This window comes from Panthera uncia, chromosome C2 (assembly GCF_023721935.1).
Source record: "Panthera uncia isolate 11264 chromosome C2, Puncia_PCG_1.0, whole genome shotgun sequence".
Lineage (NCBI taxonomy): Eukaryota > Metazoa > Chordata > Mammalia > Carnivora > Felidae > Panthera > Panthera uncia.
Window position 1 is genome coordinate 13,215,598 of NC_064810.1, and position 16,179 is coordinate 13,231,776.

The following is a 16,179-nucleotide window of genomic DNA, read 5'->3' on the forward strand; positions in this document are numbered from 1 at the left end:
AGCTGGAGTTCGGCATCAGCCATATCGTTTGTACAAATTTTAGGCCCGGTGAGTCTCGTCAGGGTGTTGGGAACCCACCCAAAATCCAAGTTCCCGGATGGCCAGCCAGGGGCCAAACTTATAAGCAGACCTTTGAAAGAATAACAGGTTTGCCGTGTTGATGGTTTTCTACACAGTTGTCTGCATTCTGGCGTAGCCGAATATGTCGTCCCTTCATATGTCCCAGACTGCTTAGCATCACACTGTATGATTTGAATAGCAGTGGAGTTGGTGCTTGAGGAAACCACGAGGGGAAATCCAGATGGTGATATTAGTCAGGAGTGGCGAGGCTGGCCGAGGTGGCTCAGAACAGTGAAATGGGCTTCCTGAATTCACCGTGCATCCTTTGTGGCTTGGCTTGACTCTATGTTACCCTCACTCTCGGACACAGGCCTGCAGCGGCCGCCTGGGGCGTTGTCTGTCTCTTGGCGGAGGGGAAGAGAGAAGGCGCTGTGAGCCAGGTGCTGGTGGCCTCACAGTTTATTGTCAAAGCCAGTCCCCTGGCCCCGCCTGCCCCCAAGGGGCAAGGGGACTCTAGCCCTGCTATTTGTGGGAAGGAAGAGAACCAGAAAGCCTGATGCAGACACATGGAGCTTACCGTCTTTGCTCATTTACGGTTTCTCTCTGAATTAAGTTAATTTGGCTTCTTAGCATTTGAGCATCTTCAGAACTTTCACTGACCAGCAGGATAGTCGCTCCCACAGGCCACTACTCTTCATCTCTGAACATTCCTTAGGGTATTTGGCCTAATGAAGAGAACCTCATTTTGGACCCTGGTCACTTGCGTTGCACCTTCATGCTGTTTACTTCTTGACCTTGAAACTAAAGACATCATACACCCAGAGGATGTTTTTTGATGGCAGAGGATAAACGTCTACAGAAGGCTTATTATGCATCGGAAGCGTGACCTTGGTAATTAAAGCAGTAGTTGGTGGCAGTGCTGTAACTTAAGTGTCTGGCTTCTCCAAAGTGAGATGCACCGTGACAGTTATCCTTTTCTCTTTAAGTAGCAAGAAGCAAGACAGGGCTGAATTTCAAGGTCTTGGAATGAAACTGTAAGATTGACAGGTGCTTGGACTCGGGAACTGGGCATAAAGCCGCTATGCTTTTGGGGCGTGTGGGTGGCTCAGTTGGTTAAGCGTCCAACTTCGACTCAGGTCATGATCTTACGGTTCGTGGGTTCGAGCCCTATGTCGGGCTTCAGGCTGACAGCTCAGTGCCTGCAGCCTGCTGTGATTCTGTCTCCCTCTCCGTCTGCCCCTCCCCCATTCATGCTCCGTCTCTCTCTGTCGCAAAAATAAATAAAACATAAAAAAAAATCTCTAAAAAAAAAGCTATACTTTTTATATGTTTCTATCGACTCAAGCGCTCACAGACCCCATTTACATTTCCACCCTGAAGGTATTTTAGCACCTCAGGCATCACCCTAGAAAGTATTGTCAACAGTACTTCTCAAAATATCTGAGGTAAAGAAGCAGGGTGTTTTGTTTTGTTTTAACAGTCTGTCGTGGACCGCCACTGCTTTTGTAAACTCTCAAAGCTCATGCTTGGAAGTGTGCCATTGTCTAACGGCTGTGCTCACAGTGCTTAATCTCAGTTTCTGTCTACGTTACTATCAGTCACCAATCGTGCCAATTCTTGGACTTCACTTTCTAGAGCCTGCTATGTGTGGCTAATAACCTCAGCAAAACCATTTATTCTGAGTGCCCAGTTCATGCTGGTGGAAGGTGTTCCAACAGCGTATTGACGGAGAAGTTAAAGAGTCCCCCATCCTAAGAGACTTACTTGGTTGCCTCTGACCTCAGAACTATCAAGGATTCTTTTTTTTTTTTTTTTTTTAATTTCTGAGAGAGACAGAGCATAAGTGGGGGAGGGACAGAGAGAATCCGGAGCAGGCTCCATGATCCGAACTGTGAGCACAGAGCCTGATGCGGGGCTTGAACTCAAGGACTGCGAGATCATGACCTGAGCTGAAGTCAGATGCTTAACCAACTAGGTATCCCCAAGGATTCTTTTTTTTTAAGGTTATTTATTTATTTTGAGAGCAAGAGAGCACTTGAGCAGGGGAGGGGCAGAGAGAGAGGATCCCAAGCAGGCCCTTTGCTGCCAGCACAGAGCCTGATGCAGGGTTCGATCTCATGAACAGTGAGATTATGACCTGAGCCGAAATTGAGAGTCGGGGGCTTAACCAACTGAGCCACCCAGGTGCCCCCAGAACTACCAAGGATTCTAAATTCAGCTCAGCAGTATTTAACGTTAGCACCCACTCAAGTCTGGCTTCCTGCCGTATATTGAGCTCAATATATATACAGTGCAGTATATATATAAGTTACTAGCATATACCAACATACAAAAATCCAAACACAAACTACATGCTGTCTTCTATTTTAGAACACTTGAGGGAGGAAAATAGGGCTTAATAATCCAACTGACTGAACCAGTGGAAAGATTTGACACTTCCTTTTCTTTTTTTTTTTTTTTTTTTTTTTTTGTTTTTTTATTTGAGAGAGAGAATGAGCAGGGGAGAGGCAGAGAGAGAGGGAGAGAGAGAATCCCAAACAGGCTCCACACCGTCAGTGCAGAGCCCAATGTGGAGCTCAAACCCATGAGTCTCGAGATCATGATCTGAGCCATAAACAAGAGTCGGCCACTCAACCGACTGAGCCACCCAGGCGCCCCAAGATTTGGCCCTTCCTTAATCTCTCTCAGTCGCCCTTCCCTGCATCTCAACCTGAACTGATTGTTGAAATTAGTTCACAGAGTTATGAGATAGACTAAGCATGACCCCCAGGCTGCCTTGAAGTAAAGGATGCATCGTTGCAGCAAGTGAACGTTCCTTCTTCTACGGGGACTTCTGCTGTTGCATTTTTGGTCACATGTACCATTTCTATCAGAGGTGTCCACACTTGTCCTATTTTCTGAATTTCCCTGTATCCTGGAATCTGGTTTTGAGTACTCCCCTGCTGTTTCTGATGATGCCATGACTTTTCCTTGGTTATAGATTTTAGTATGAGGGATCTTCTGGTTGCTCATCACAGGCGTTTGTCTTCTTGGTTTCTCTTCTTAGTTTTAATCACTTCCTTTCATTCTTGAGAGCATTATTGCCGCTCGTGGTGCCTCCTCCTGGTGGGTTAAGTTGGGTTTATTTTGAATAACTCCCTCTGCCTCCTGTTGGCAGTCATCTGGGGCTATGTTACGTTTATTGGCTGGGAATTAGATTGTTGCTATCCTATTTGAAAGGAAGAAAAAAACTGTCAAAATTACTGTGTTTTCCAGTGATCTCAAAATAATCCAACGGTAGGATATACAATATTTTCCTTACATGTGTTAATTTAGGAGATGGCTGTAATCCCCCTCCCCTGCGTGGGCACATTACTGGCATCTCGAAATGGAGGCTGCTCCCTGAGACTCTGAGAGCCCGAGGTAGTGTGTGCTGTGTAGCTGAGCGTGGGGAGAGCTGCCTTTCTGAATGCTGGGAGGGGGTCCTGTTTGCCTGACCCCTCAACAGGTGTCTTCCAATATGAATTCCAGTGCAGAGCTGAAGTGCCATTTCCCTTTGTGAATGTTGGCTTCCCTTGAATGAACTTCCAGAAAACTTATTGCAAAAGCTTTCTTCAGCAGTCCTGTCACAGAGATTTCCCACCAACTAGAGGGGTCTGATCTCTTTCTCGGAGCCATGCTTGCCCAGCACCAATCTCATAGTCACTTGTAGTCCTTGTTATTATCTTTCGATTATTTAAAAAAAAAAAAAAATAGACCAAGAAAAGAGGGAAGGGGGCAAAGGAATAGTTCAGCCATCTCCACTGATTTTGGCCTCATGTGGTTTGTATCAGGCTTTCAACTGTCACCTCTCCTGGCATCTTCTGATCCTGTCCCCTGGCACCTTGTCATTTGCCCACTTTTTTTTTTTTTTTAATGTTTATTTATTTTGAGAGAGAGAAAGAGTTGGGGAGGGTCAGGGAGAGGGAGAGAAAGAGAGAATCCCAAGCGGCCTCCACGTTCAGCACAGAGCCCGACATGGGGCTTGATCTCACAGCCACAAGATCACAACCTGAACTGATCTCAAGAGTCAAACGCCCAACCAGCTGAGCCACCCAGGTGCCCCTGCTCACTTGTTTTAATAGAAAAAGAAATGTGGTCTCAAAACTTGACAGAAACTCAGCATTTCAGAAAGGAAATGCCTATATTTTAATGAATTTGTATCCATTCTTTCTCTTGGCATTGCCCCTGATTCTGCATCTACTCTAACAGATAAGAGAAATTCTCTACTGAAATGCAAATAGATAAACCTGTGTTAGGGCTAATATCACTTAATTAGCTCATGTATAAAATTATTTTTACTTGAGTGGGTCTTCTTCTTCTTCTTCTTCTTCTTTTTTTATTTTAAAGTTTATTTTGAGAGACAGAGAGGGCACGAGCAGGGTAGGGACAGAGAGAGAGGGGGAGAGAGAGAGAGAATCCCAAGCAGGCTCCGCACTGTCAGTATAGATCCGAACATGGGGCTCGAATTCACGAATCATGACCTGAGCCGAAATCAAGAGTCAGACGCTTAACCAACTGAGCCACCCAGGGGCCCCGATTTGAGTGGGTCTTCTTGAAACATAATCTGAACGTTAACAAGTTGCTATAAGAATGGAATTCAAAGTAAGAGTCAAATAAAGACCAGAAAGTCCTCAGGGTATGGCCTGTGTTTCCCCATCTGAGGGAGTTATGATACTGTAGTGGGCGAAGACAGTTGGTAGTTTTGCCTAAGTGTGGGTATCTATTTCCTGATCCTGTGAACTAAACAGAAAAACCCATGTTCGTTATGACACGGCCTGAAAAGTCTTGATGACTCCCTGGGTCTCAGTCCTGTAATTTATTATTCAGTTTTGTTGTTATTTGCTTATTTGCTCTTCAAAAGCACTGTGATTTTTTTTCTGCCTTCACCCTTAAGGTAACTACCTATATTAGGGGATTATTCTTCTCCCAGACCTGAAATTATGTCGTATCTTCACAACTGCATTCATTCTGATTGCTCTTTTCGGGGTGTTTGCCACAGTCTCTTACTTGAGGGAAAGGAGATAACAGATCAGAAAAGACTTTTAAGTAATCTCGGGGTGTCTGGTGGCTCAGTTTGTTAAGCCTCCCGACTCTTGAGTTTAGCTCAGGTCATGATCTCACAGTTTGTGAGATCGAGCCCCGTGTCGGGCTCTCCACCGAGCCTTCTTGGGATTCTCTCTCTCTGTCTCTCTCTTTCTCTCTCTTTCTCCCCTCCCCTGTTGCACTGTCTCACCCTCTCTCAAAATAAATAAATTTACATTAAAAAGGTAATAAAAATCTCTGTGCCCAGCTTGGGGCTGGAACTCATGACCTTGAGATCAAGAGTTGGATGCTCCACTGACTGAGCCAGCCAGTCGCCCTGATCAGAAAAGAGTTGTAATGAGAATGTCTAGAAACTGAGGTGCCCAGGGCTTGTGGCCACGGAATTAGAAGCCCCTCAGATCCCCAAACCACCTGGAAACTCAGGGTCTGGTTCTGCCTTTTTTCCGGAAGGATGTAGCAAGCCCAAGATTGATTAGCTAATGAGCTTTGGGCTCTGGAAGCCTGGACAAGTATAAGATAATCTTATGATCACACTCTAGTAGAATGTGCAATCAATGAATTTCAGTATAAAATAAGATTTGTAAAGTAAGTCAGTACTTAATCCCCCTATGCAAAGATTTACTAAATTAAACTCGGTGTCCATATAGCAATACATATGGCTGGACACATACCATATAGTTGTTCAGGTGTAACATATCTTAGGACAAAGATTGGCTGCAAAAAGCCGAAGGACCCAGTTGAGATATGCTAATCATCCCGTTTGCACTGTGGAGGAGACAATGGAAAAAATAAAACTGTGGCATTTGCTAGCAAGCAAGGTAAAACAAAATAATTTTCTTCCATTTGGGTTGATAGGTAGGTGGTGTGAGGAGAGATGTACCGGGTAATGTTAATTTTTGCAAGTAGTGGCTTTTTTAGAGTGATCTAAAAATACATTTTTTTGTGTGCTTTGTAAAATAATACGAACAAGGAAAAAACAATTGCTCCAAACTGTAACCAAAAACATTGAACATACTTAGTTCACAGCAGGTATTTCGTGTTGTTTGGCAAACATTCGGAAGGTGTGAGCCCTACCATTCTGTCTTTGTGTTTTCCAGGCTTTTCCCTTTCCTCTGTGGAAGAAGATGGCGTTCGAAGGCTCTATGTGAATAGTGTAAAGGAAACTGGTTTAGCTTCCAAGAAAGGTAAGTGACTGAGTATCGTAACTGTCTGTCTATCTCTCTTAAAATCCCTTGGGGGTTTCTCTGGTTGGTGGATGAGAAAGACACCCCCAAAGGGTTCACTGGTAAAGATTATTTGAACGTTGTCTCCTTGAAAACCCTCCCAGGGAATATGCATATTGTTCTATAAATGCAAGTGTTTAATGTCACATTTTGGATCTTAAATCTGATTCTGCGCCCATTTCCTTGGGGCTGGTGGGAAATTCCATTCTAATCTGACGTGATCGTCTTTCGATGGTATGGAGGTCCTAGGGGTTTTCCTGAAGCAGCATTTAGGAACAGCCCTCTGTGCTCCGGTGGCCAGAGCTGATGCTGGCTCTCCCCTGAACCTGCAAAGCTCCTTCAGAGTGGATGTGGTCTTTCTCCCGCTCATGAAGGGACCTTTGCAGAAGTTGAGAACCCAGGGTTTCAGGATCCAGTCTTCTTGCCCCACGGAGAGAGCTCTGTTCTGCCACACCCCGCCTGCGGCCCTCCCAGGGCTCACTGCGGTCTGGGCTACTTGTGAAACCCCAACTCTCTTTCCTCTTTCTACTCAGAGAGAATCTTTTCAGCCTAGATTTTTTTGCTTCCTGTGATGGTTTCCTAGGGCTGCAGTAACAAATTATCACAAACTGAGTGATTAAAAACAACAGAAATTTATGCTTTTACGGTTCAGGAGGCCAGACGGTCAGAATCCGAGTATGGGCAGGGTTGTTTCCTTCTGGCGCCTCTGACAGAAGAATCTGTCCTATGCCTCTCCCTTGCTTCCAGTGGCTGCTGGCAGTCCTTGGCAGTCCTCGGCTTGTGGTTGCGTCCCTCTAATCTCTCTGTCTTTCATCACATGGCCTTCTTTCCTGTGTGTCTCTGCATCTTTACATGGCCTTCTTACAAGAATACCGGTCATTGGATGCAGAGCCCATCCTAATCCAGTGTGATTTTATCTTTAACGTAATTACATCTGCAAAGACCCCATTCATTTTTTTTTTAAGCTTATTTACTTATTCTGGGAGACAGAGACAGTGGTGGAAGTGTAGAGAGACAGGGGGAGAGAGAGAGACTCCCCAGCAGGCTCCACACTGTCAGCGCAGAGCCCGACATGGGGCTCAAACTCACAAACCGTCTGATCATGACCTGAGCCAAAATCGAGTCAGACGCTTGACTGACTGAGCCACCCAGGCGCCCCAAAGACCCTAGTTCCAACTAAGGTCACATTCTGATACTCTGGATGGACATGAGTTTGGGGGGTGGGGGGGTGCACTTTTCAGCCTACCATACTTACCATAAACAAATCAGGCCGCTAGATAGGGCTCAAAACCCACTTTCCTTTCATTCTCCTTGCTGTGGAACTTTTCATTTCATCCAGGCAGCAGCCATATCATACCTGTCTAATAAAAGGCCAAAACGTCTGGGTCAGTTGCACTTAGACGTAATGCCTTGCATCTGTCTGCTGTAGCAGACAAGAATGGAGCAGACAAGAAAATGGTGGAGTGGCCTACCTTGCCAACTGCCTCCATGTCTTGGTACAGCTCAGTTCTGGGTGTTCACGACCTTTGAGCTACCTACCCAGGTTACTTCCCCCTGTGCCGTAAGCCTCGGAGAAGGGCAGCCTGCACCCTTGGCTGTGCACAGAAATGGCTGAAGTGTGACAAATGGGGAATAAAGTCAAAGTCATGTATTCACCGCCGTCACAGAGGAGGATTTTCCTTCCATACTTTTCAAGGCCAAAGGCAGCCTGGAGGCGAGTCTCCACATTCACTAAGCTGTATCTCAGCTGGGAGCAGACGTGGCAGGGTTTGTTCTCCCACAAACCCAAAGTCTGATTGTTATCTCTGGCAGCACGATGAGTGTGCCCGTTGGCGTGGCATGGGGGTGGGGAAGTACGCTGCCTCAGTTTCAGTCACATCCTGTTTTAGTTCTTTGAATCCAGGAGCCCTGGTTTTAGATAAAAACAAATGGTTGTCTGTTCCAACCCGCTTGCCTTGTATAGCACTGTCCTCTATAGATTTAAGAGTGATGTCCCTTTGTCCACTGGGGCCACAGACACACCCATGTAGAGGGCAGTGGCAAGCAAGAGACTTGGGTTGGGGCGCCTGGGTGGCTCAGTTGGTTGAGCATCTGACTTCAGCGCAGTGGTGATCTCGTGGTTTGTGAGGTCGAGCCCCACGTCGGACTGTCCCCTGCTGGCAGCCCAGAGCCCATTTTGGGTCCTCTGTCCCCACCGCCTCTACCCCTCGCCTGCTCACGCTGTCTCACAAAAATAAATAAACATTAGAAAAGAGAGAGAGATTTGGGTTTTTTAATGTTAATTCTAGCCTCTCTGTGCAGACGTCTGGATAATGGAGAGCCCACTACAGACCGTAAGGCCTCTTCTCGGAGATCTCTAATCACAAAACATTCCCCTTCTTCAGCTTCCATTTACCGTTTTCCCTTATTCTTCTCTATAGACAGCCTTGGATGTCCATCATGTTATAACTAAGTCTCTTATTTATTTTTGTTAACCACCTGGGGCTTTTGGCCTATAATGAACTAATGGTGAATCCCCCTTTAAAATCTGCCTACCCGTCCCCTGGATCTCGCATTGGCTATACTTACGGAATTGACTCTTTGAACCAAAACCAGTTATGTTACACTTAATCTCTGTTCAACTTGGGTGTGCTCATTCTGGCCCATCATTCTTCTCTTGGGGTCATCCGAGGCTGGGAGCTGGCGTCTTGTTTGCTGTCCTCCCGAGTGTTTCTCTGATGGCTCCACAGGACAGAGCCCGGTTGAGAAAACTGTGTGCTTCATTCTCCAGGGCAGAGTATCTTCTAGATACTTCACAGCTTTTGCCACGGTCGATTATGGGGATTGCTTCTAAGCAGGCTGTGGTTTTCTGTTAGAAAGAAAAGCTTTCCTTTTTCTTCTGCTACATACTGATGAGAGCTCACGTCTAGTGAATACCTTCAATGTGCCAAATGCTGTGCTAAGAGTTTTACATGGGTTACTTCACTTAGTCTCAGCGCACGGTCACTTTTACGTATGAGGAAACGGGGGCTGGGAGAGATTCAGTAACATGACCGCGGTCACAGAGCTGTTACACGGTAACACTGTGACAGCAGGACCCCAGTGAGGCACTTCATTGCTCACTACTGCTGGGCTGTCTACACTCACGTATTAATACTGAGAATAACTCACTCAGGCAACTGCCTGTAGTCATTGTCTGGGTCTGCCATGACAAATGACCACAAGCTGGGTGGTTTAAAACAACAGGAATGTGTCCTCTCACAGCTCCGGAGGCCAGAATTCTTAAACGAAGGTGTCAGCAGCTCCCTCTGAAGTCTCTAGGAAAGAATCCTTCTTTGTCTCCTCTAGCCTCTGACAGTTCTAGGTGTTCCTTGACCCCCAGCAGTATCTATCACCACCCTGTTCACGTCTTTTTTTCTGTGCCTCTCTTCAGAGGACATTTATCGGTGGGTTTTTGACCCACCAGACAATCCTGCATGGTGTCATCTCAAGATCATTTATTTAATTATAACTGCAAAGATCCTGTTTCCAAATAAGGCCCCACTCACAGGTTCTGGGACATGGACATATTTTGGGGGGGGGGGGGTCACTGTTCAACCCACTATACACTTTTGCTACACCAGTCATGGTAAACCTGGAACTTCTTTAAACAACAAAACAAAACAAAACTCCTAGCTGTTTAAGTCCTGTCTTCTGTTTCTCCTTATATTACTTCCTCTAATGTCTAACCGAAAGGGTTGTCTCCGAGAGAAGACTTTAAAAACACCAACCAAACAAACTACGTTCCACATGGGGAAATTTTGTATTTTCATTTCAAATGCTGTGATGCCAAAATCTGTCACCTAAAACTGGAGGGCTTAGCTTCCCAGAATTCCACCTCTGAGTAGAGAAAAACATTTGTCTTCCGTTGCCTCCCCACTCCAAGCGTTTCCTGGAGTGTTTTATGGTAGAAGGTTGATGTCAAGTGTTTTGGAAACCCGAGTACAGATAGCCAAGGGCTGTGACTCGGTGAAGCCGGGAAGTACGAACTTCTCTGTGGAAACACTTTCCCTCAGACTCAGAGGTGGGATCCGTGGATACCTGAGGAGCTGAGTGGCGTCTCATTTCTGCAGTTTATTCATTTACCTTTGCCCTCACTCACTTCCCTTTCCAAGTTTGTTCTTCCACATGAGTCTTTAGAGTGAGAGTTGGACTCTTGTCTTCTTCGTAGCTGAAACAATATTTCCTTTCATGTTCTGCTCTAACCTCTCCCTTTCTCAAACTGCTGGAATGTTCTTTTAATACCAGGTTGAAATGCCGCAGGGTCCGTCACAACCTCTTGTTCTTTTGGGTTGGGCTAGTTCCCTTGGGTCCCATACTTTGGCAACTCCCCCAGCATGCTTTGCAAAAGCAGCAGAACCTTTGGGGACCTTCCAAAAGATACTCACCCCGAAGCCGTGATATAGTTACAAAAAAGGCGGGGGGGGGGGTGTGGAGGGCAAAAAATGATCACATGTGGTTCTCTAGATTGTGTTTGGATTTGGAATAAGTTGATTTCCTATAGTCGTAGCCAGAAGAAGCTCACTGCACTTTGGTTCCATAGCAGTGAGCAAAGAGATGTTAGCTGGCCGTGCCACATGTGTGCACTGTTGCACGAGTGTGTACAAAACATATTGATTATAGCAATCAGAGCATTTGTTTTCTTGTTTCTTAAAATTTTTTTAATGTTTATTTATTTTTGAGAAAGAGAGAGAGAGACAGAGCACAAGTAGGGGAGGGTCAGAGAGAGAGGGAGACACAGAATCCAAAGCAGGCTCCAGGCTCTGAGCTGTCAGCACAGAGCCCGACGCGGGGCTCGAACCCACGAACCGCGAGATCATGCTCTGAGTTGAAGTCAGATGCTTAACCAACTGAGCCGCCCCAGCTACCCAGAGGATTTCTACCATTTCCCCTCAAAACTGAGGATGATAGCCGGAATTAGCATTTGTGAGGAGAAGGTGCCCAGAGCAGGTGGATTCGGGAAGGAGAAAATGTGTTTAGTTGGTGTGTGTGCAGCAGGACAGACAGGCACGCTTGTCACGACCGAGTCCAGAACCTTTGAGACCGGGGCCCGCGTGATCACCTGGTGATCACTGTCGAGGACCAGAGCCTGTTCGCACCGGCGCCCGGGGCCGTGGGGCCCACGACAGGTGACTCCACGTGCCCTTTACAGCAGGGTTTCTACGCTGTTGTGATCTGACTTGATGCTGCGGCCGCCACTGCTTTTATGTGCGTGTGAAATGAAACATCTTCCATCTCGCGTTGGCAGGCCTGAAAGCGGGAGATGAGATTCTCGAGATCAATAGCCGGGCTGCGGGCACCCTGAACTCCTCTGTGCTCAAAGATTTCCTCACGCAGCCGTCCCTGGGCCTCCTGGTGAGGACCTACCCCGAGCTGGTCGGGGGTGTGGAGCTGCTGGACTGCCCGCCCCACCGAGCGGACGGCCCCGCGGATCTCAACGACAGCCCCCTGGCCTTCCTCAGCAGCAACCCAGGTATGGCTGCGCCGTGTGCCGGACCCGCATCTGAGCCCGGGTCAGCCGGGACCTGCTGGCGGGGTGTGTGTGTGTGTGTGTGTGTGTGTTCCAGTGGCCTGGGGCCAGCAGGCCTAAGATGTACGAGTGAAATGAACTGGTTACAGAGTGTGTGCTTCCTGTTAATTTCCAGGGGTCGGGGGACTTGTGTTCTTGCGGAGTAACCGTTTGTCCACTAATCAACCTGTCACACACGGAGCTGCTGCTGCTGTGTATCATTTTGGAGAAAGTCGAATGGGTAGAGGCCCCTGTGTCTGGGCTGTGGGTGGAGATGACAGAGATTCACCAAGGCTCCGGGTCCCCCTTCTGCCTTCCACGCCACCATCCCCCAAACCGTCGAGCCCGTGCTTTCCCTTCTGTGTGGGAGAGGGTACGGGCTGCCCCGCGTGGAAATACGCCCAGAGCTCTCATTTGGTCAGCTTCTCTTGGGCTCGCCCGGTCTCCAGTCGGAGCAGGAGTCCACAGGTGCAACCATGCCCTGCCTTACCCACTGCGCTTCCTGCCCTCAGCCTTTCTCCCTATCCCTTTGTAACCTTGTGCTTACCCTAAAAGAAGCAACTTGGGGGCACCCGGGTGGCTCAGTCAGTTAAGTATTTGACTTCGGCTCAGCTCATGATCTCATGGTTTGTGAGTTTGGGCCTCGCATCAGGCTCTGCACTGACAGTGTGGAGCCTGCTTGGGATTCTCTCTCTCACCCTCTCTCTCTCTGCCCTCCCTCCCCCTAGCCCCCGCCTCAAAATTAAGAAATAAACTTAAAAAAAAAAAAGAAAAAAAAAAAAGAAGCAACTTGTGTGCTATCTGCCCCTTGAAGCCTCCCTGCTCCGGGTCCCTAGGACCCTGCAAAGACCTCTTTCACGTGGGCCCTAGTCGTACAATACTGTTCTTACTGGTTTGTCTCTCTGTCCTGAGTTTGTTCCTGGGACTGGGCTTACACCTGCTTCACTTTGCTGCACGGCACCCCGTTCTTGTTGAGTGAGGGTCCGTGAATGAGCCCACCAGTCAATAGCATGTTGCTGTCACTTCTTTCTCCATGACCTGGTTCTAGCAGTGGGGTTGATTTAGTAAGTTGGGGTCTTTGGATTTATTTTCTTTTCAAAACTTGAATTAAAAAAAAAAGTCTTTGATTTCAAACTCTGGGTATAGGTACTTTGAATATTCTTTGCCCTGTCATTGATTTTTTTTCAGTTTATTTACTTATTTTGAGAGAGAGAGAAGGAAAGAGAGAGAATCCCAAGCAAGTTCTACAGTCAGTGCAGAGCCCAATGTCATGGACCACGAGATCATGACCTGAGCCCAAGTCAGACACTGATTGAGCCACCCAGGCACCCTCCTGTCACTGTGTTTCAAATTCCCTTCTGAAGTTTGGCTTGATGAGAATAGATCCCCAGCAGAGCCCTTGGGAGAGCACATTCTTTTGTTCAGTGGCTGTTGCAGGAATTTGACAAGTTGAGGCTTCAGAAAATTGATCACACTTACTGCTGTTGACTTCCTTGACCCATTATGTCATTGCAGTACCCACACCCCAATCAGATTTTTAGAAAATGTTTCCAGGGAGCTGTGTACCCCTATGGGGAATGGAGACCACGAAGGCTATTCTTTTGTGTGACCACAAGATGGCAGGATTGATCCCATAAAACTCAGTTCACAGAGACTGATGTTTCTATCTGTAATATGACTCTGAATGAGGCTTGTTGTGTTAGGTTAGGTTGGGTTATTTAAAGGATTTTTATAAGATCTGGATGTACGTACTATGTACATACAGTGTATTTCAACTTTCTTTGAATTTTTTTTTTTCCGTCTGAGCCCTTCCTGTGGGCTATGGATATAAAGCAGGGGTTGGCAAACTACAACCCACAAGCCAAATGCAACCCATGGCCTGTTTTTACAAGTAAAGTTTTTTTGGAACTGTTTAAACAAACTGTTTAAATAAAGGTTGATTGTCCCTATTTTGGGGTGTTTCTTCTTTAAAAAATTGTGTGTGTGTGTGTATGTGTGTGTACGTTTTGCAAATTTTTATTAAAATTGTTTTAATTAAAATGTATTTGCATGCATGTATTTATTTTAGAAATATTGAGTATATTCTGTATATATAGTAGCTGTCCCATCTTTTATATGATGGAGTTTTAAACCTACCTGACCTCTACGTAGTACATGTTACCTCCTTCAGGCCAGTCACCTTTGAAGGCTGAGTGCTTACTCCACCAAATCTACCGGTGTTTAAAACACATTAAAATTTCCATTTTGGAACCATTCTTAGAAGATGTATCCATTCCTTTGCTTCTTTTCCAGTTAAACGATACTATTTTGCGATGATCAAAATCCTTCAGAACACAGTCCCCTGGGTCAAATTCAGGTCATTAAAACTGGTTCAAGCATAAAGCAAAAAGGTAGTCATCGTGTTAGTTTTCTTCAGCATTAACACGTTCCAGAAGAATTCTCAAATGCCCTGGGCAGTGGCGGTCCAATTGGAGCAGCTGAAGCCTCTTTGCCTTCTTTCTGGTCGCTAGCAGCTCCTAGTCCCCATTTCACCATGAAAAATACAAGAGGCAAGGAAACAGGATAAAATAATCTGAAAGACTGCTCCGTAATGAGGCAGAGATAAAGCAGTATCCACTGACAGCTGCAGTTAAAATAGTAAAGAAAACAACTAGAAAATTTGTACAATGGGGAGGCTGGACTATCGCCTTAGTCTAAATTTAGAAGGAGCTAAAAATTAGAAGCATCCTGAGTGCAGGTTTGAGGTCTGATGCAAGGGACCGTCTTAACGGTGGTCACAGTGAATGTTTGGCCACGTTGACGGAGGGCCAGGCAGTGTCTCAGGGACCCTGGGGTCCACGTGAGCCCTGGCCAGTGCCCAAGTAGGCAGGCGTGGCCCAATCTTGCCCTCAGAACCCTGAACTGAAATATGGGACTAACTTTCAGCACTGGATTATTTCTGAACCCCTTTGTTGCATAAGTTTGTTTCCTCTCTGAAAGCCCCACACCCTAGTGAGATAGAGTGGGCTCTGGGACCATGTTTCTTGGGACTAAGTCCTGGTTCTGTGTTTATTAGCTTTCTGTCTTTGAACAGGTTATGCTTAATCTCTCTGTGCCTCAGTGTCCTTGTGCATAAAATGGGGATGATACCACAGTACTGCCTCACTAAGTTGTTGTGAGGGTTAATTGAGTTATAAAAGTGAAGTGTTTTGGGGGTGCTTGGGTGGCTCAGTTGGTTAAGCATCCAGCTTCGGCTCGGGTCATGATCTCGTGGTTCATGAGTTCAAGCTCCCCATCGGGCTCTGTGCTGACAGCTCAGAGCCTAAAGCCTGCTTCGGATTCGGATTCTGTCTCTGTCTCTGTCTCTGTCTCTGTCTCTGTCTCTCTCTCTCTGCCCCTCCCCCTCTCATGCTCTTTCTCTGTCTCTCAAAAATGAATAAATGCTAAAAAAAATTAATAAAAATAAAAGTGAAGTGTTTAGGTCTTAGTGCTCAATAAATGTTATGTGTTCAAAGCACAGTCTCTTATGGAGACATGAAGATTTGTGGCTTGTAACCGGAAGCTGCTCATTTTTGATCTCTCTGGTCTCTACTCCATCCACCTCAACCTGCAACAGGTGAATTGTCTGAGAACTAAGTTTATGAATACCTTACTTAAGTATTTCCCTTTCCCAGGCAGAAAGAAATGAATTCTGCTGACTAGGTGCTGAGACACCTGGGTCCCTTTTCAGAGATGGTGATTCCCATGATCTGGGGTGGGGCCTGGTCATGTCCCATGTCCCATGTCCCATGATCTGGGGCATTTGTACTTGTGGTTACTTAAAACTCAGGGGATTCTAACGTGCAGCTGGGATTGGGATCCACTACCTTTGCTCTCCAACGGTCTTTGTTGATCCTCTTTTGATTGTCTTGGTAGAATGACAAGGTGATTGGAAAGTTATGGTCATACGCAGACCATCTGTGGTGGCATTTGTTGACATCATATTGTGGCCTGAGATTTTTGTAATGGAAATCCGTTAGGGGATGTGGAGTGTGTCCCCGCCCTTGTGTCCCTTGAGAAGGAAGCGTGGCAAATGGGTTGCTGTGTTGGCGTAGAAAATAAGAGACCTCATCCTCTGTGTTCTGAGACTCAGCTTCCCATTCTCAGTCATTGACCACCTGGGGTCCTTGTCAAAATCTTTCTTGAGCTACTTTCATCCCCCTCCCCCCACCTTTTTTTTTTTTTAGATGTTTGTTTACTGATGTACTGGTAAGAAAATGGAGGAAGGATGTCTAGACAAAACGACAGTCCCTTGAGTGGCTGTTGTTATAGAGAGAACCTTGGAGT

At 46.4% G+C, this 16,179-nt stretch overlaps 1 protein-coding gene across 5 annotated transcripts in view; it reads left to right on the forward strand.

Annotated features, from left to right (window-relative positions):
- TIAM1 (TIAM Rac1 associated GEF 1) overlaps nucleotides 1-16,179 on the forward strand; it is a 202,932-nt gene that overhangs the window by 136,550 nt on the left and 50,203 nt on the right. For all 5 annotated transcript variants that reach the window (XM_049627937.1, XM_049627939.1, XM_049627941.1 and 2 more), the window contains 2 exons: nucleotides 6,222-6,308; nucleotides 11,614-11,838. In XM_049627937.1, coding sequence (XP_049483894.1) covers nucleotides 6,222-6,308; nucleotides 11,614-11,838 — 312 coding nt within the window. The remainder of the gene's footprint in view (nucleotides 1-6,221; nucleotides 6,309-11,613; nucleotides 11,839-16,179) is intronic.